Consider the following 2,450-nt stretch of genomic DNA (forward strand, 5'->3'; position numbering starts at 1 on the left):
CTTGCAGAACGAGACGAGGGCAATGATTATTCGAGCAAATAATGTCAAACATGCTTGATGTTGGTGAATGGCTTCAGCCGATGATCGGGCAAAATGTTGTAGCACTGGGACTGGATACACTGGCGATTGACTTGTCCAAACCATTCACCGTGAAAATTCGCCCAGTCTGTCTGCAGCTTAAGCATTAAACTAATATGTTCATTAGCGGTCAATATGTGTTGAAGCAGAGAAAAAAAGTAAAAAATTTGGGCTAGAGAATTATTATTTGGGACCCAGTTTACTTAGGTAGATATCATTTGATTATGGAAACTAATTATTTTTCAGAAAGAAAATATATATACCATACCTAATTTATTAACCATGTTCAGAATAGGTTCTACTCCTGTATTAGGCTACCTGATAACCAGTCATTCGTATCAATGGTCTTTAGGTCTGTTAGTTATTGCTGGTATAACTGATGTGGTAAGTTAATGGGTTTTTATTTCTTAAGAATAATGGTTTCTCAGCAAGCTTGAAGAGATTTTCCCGGTCTTTGGCTGTCTGTTAAAGGATACAAGAAAAAAACAAGAAGGCAAGAAACAACCATAAGGATCACCAGAGAATCCTTTCTTAACATTGGCCAATCCTCTTGGCAATGATCTTTCCTGGATGAAAGTTACCCATCAACGCAGCTCAGGGTCGATTGGAATAATGAGTAAAGATGACTTATATGAGGTCACCAGACTTTAACATGATGACTGAGATTAGAACCCATGACCACAATTCTGTTATAGCCCATCCACAAATAAGAATGGAAGGGAATTGGATGAATGTTTTAGTCTAATATTTATATCTGCATATTGTTTAATGTACATGCAGCTATTCAAGTTCACATGCTAATTTTTTTTTTCAGTTGGATGGCCACATAGCTCGAGCCTTTCCAAGCCAGAAAACAGCATTTGGTACACATCTTGATCCCTTAGCTGATAAATTATTAGTGTTTGTTATTAGTTTTTGTTTAGCAAAAGTCAGCTTGATACCAGGTAAACTATAAATACTTTCTCTAGGCTTTAATCTGGATCAATCCTCTAGGCTGACTTTAGACATGATCAAAAATACCACCATTGATTCTATCTAGAAAAAAATCATTTGGTTTAGTGATGTGTTACTGATACAGGCTGTATTTTATGTTATTTTCAGTATGGTTATTTAGTATTATTATAACAAGAGATGTGTTACTGATACTGGCTGTATTTTATGTTATTTTCGGTGTGGTTATTAAGTGTTATAATAATAGGTGTGTTACTGATACAGGCTGTATTTTATGTTATTTTCGGTGTGGTTATTAAGTGTTATAATAAGAGGTGTGTTACTGATACTGGCTGTATTTTATGTTATTTTCAGTGTGGTTATTAAGTATTATAACAAGAGATATGTTATTGATATTGGCTGTATTTTATGTTATTTTCAGTATAGTTATTAAGTGTTATAATAATAGGTGTGTTACTGATACAGGCTGTATTTTATGTTATTTTCGGTGTGGTTATTAAGTGTTATAATAATAGGTATGTTATTGATACTGGCTGTATTTTATGTTATTTTCAGTGTGGTTATTAAGTATTATAACAAGAGATATGTTATTGATATTGGCTGTATTTTATGTTATTTTCAGTATAGTTATTAAGTGTTATAATAATAGGTGTGTTACTGATACAGGCTGTATTTTATGTTATTTTCAGTATAGTTATTAAGTGTTATAATAAGAGGTGTGTTACTGATACTGGCTGTATTTTATGTTATTTTCAGTATGGTTATTTAGTATTATTATAACAAGAGGTGTGTTACTGATACTGACTGTATTTTATGTTATTTTCAGTATGGTTATTTAGTATTATTATAACAAGAGATATGTTATTGATATTGGCTGTATTTTATGTTATTTTCAGTATGGTTATTAAGTATTATAATAATAGGTGTGTTACTGATACAGGCTGTATTTTATGTTATTTTCAGTGTGGTTATTTAGTATTATTATAACAAGAGATATGTTATTGATATTGGCTGTATTTTATGTTATTTTCAGTATGGTTATTTAGTATTATTATAACAAGAGATGTGTTACTGATACTGGCTGTATTTTATGTTATTTTCGGTGTGGTTATTAAGTTTTATAATAAGAGGTGTGTTACTGATACAGGCTGTATTTTATGTTATTTTCAGTATAGTTATTAAGTGTTATAATAAGAGGTGTGTTATTGATACAGGCTGTATTTTATGTTATTTTCAGTGTGGTTATTTAGTATTATTATAACAAGAGATATGTTATTGATATTGGCTGTATTTTATGTTATTTTCAGTATGGTTATTTAGTATTATTATAACAAGAGATGTGTTACTGATACTGGCTGTATTTTATGTTATTTTCGGTGTGGTTATTAAGTTTTATAATAAGAGGNTGTGTTACTGATACA

At 30.8% G+C, this 2,450-nt stretch overlaps 1 protein-coding gene across 1 annotated transcript in view; it reads left to right on the forward strand.

Moving 5' to 3' along the window:
* LOTGIDRAFT_107885 (hypothetical protein) overlaps positions 1–2,450 on the forward strand; it is a gene marked incomplete at both ends in the record, with an annotated part of 18,072 nt that overhangs the window by 2,478 nt on the left and 13,144 nt on the right. The window contains one exon of the mRNA XM_009065386.1: positions 893–1,022. Coding sequence (XP_009063634.1) covers positions 893–1,022 — 130 coding nt within the window. The remainder of the gene's footprint in view (positions 1–892; positions 1,023–2,450) is intronic.

Source organism: Lottia gigantea, assembly GCF_000327385.1.
Source record: "Lottia gigantea unplaced genomic scaffold LOTGIsca_7, whole genome shotgun sequence".
NCBI lineage: Eukaryota > Metazoa > Mollusca > Gastropoda > Lottiidae > Lottia > Lottia gigantea.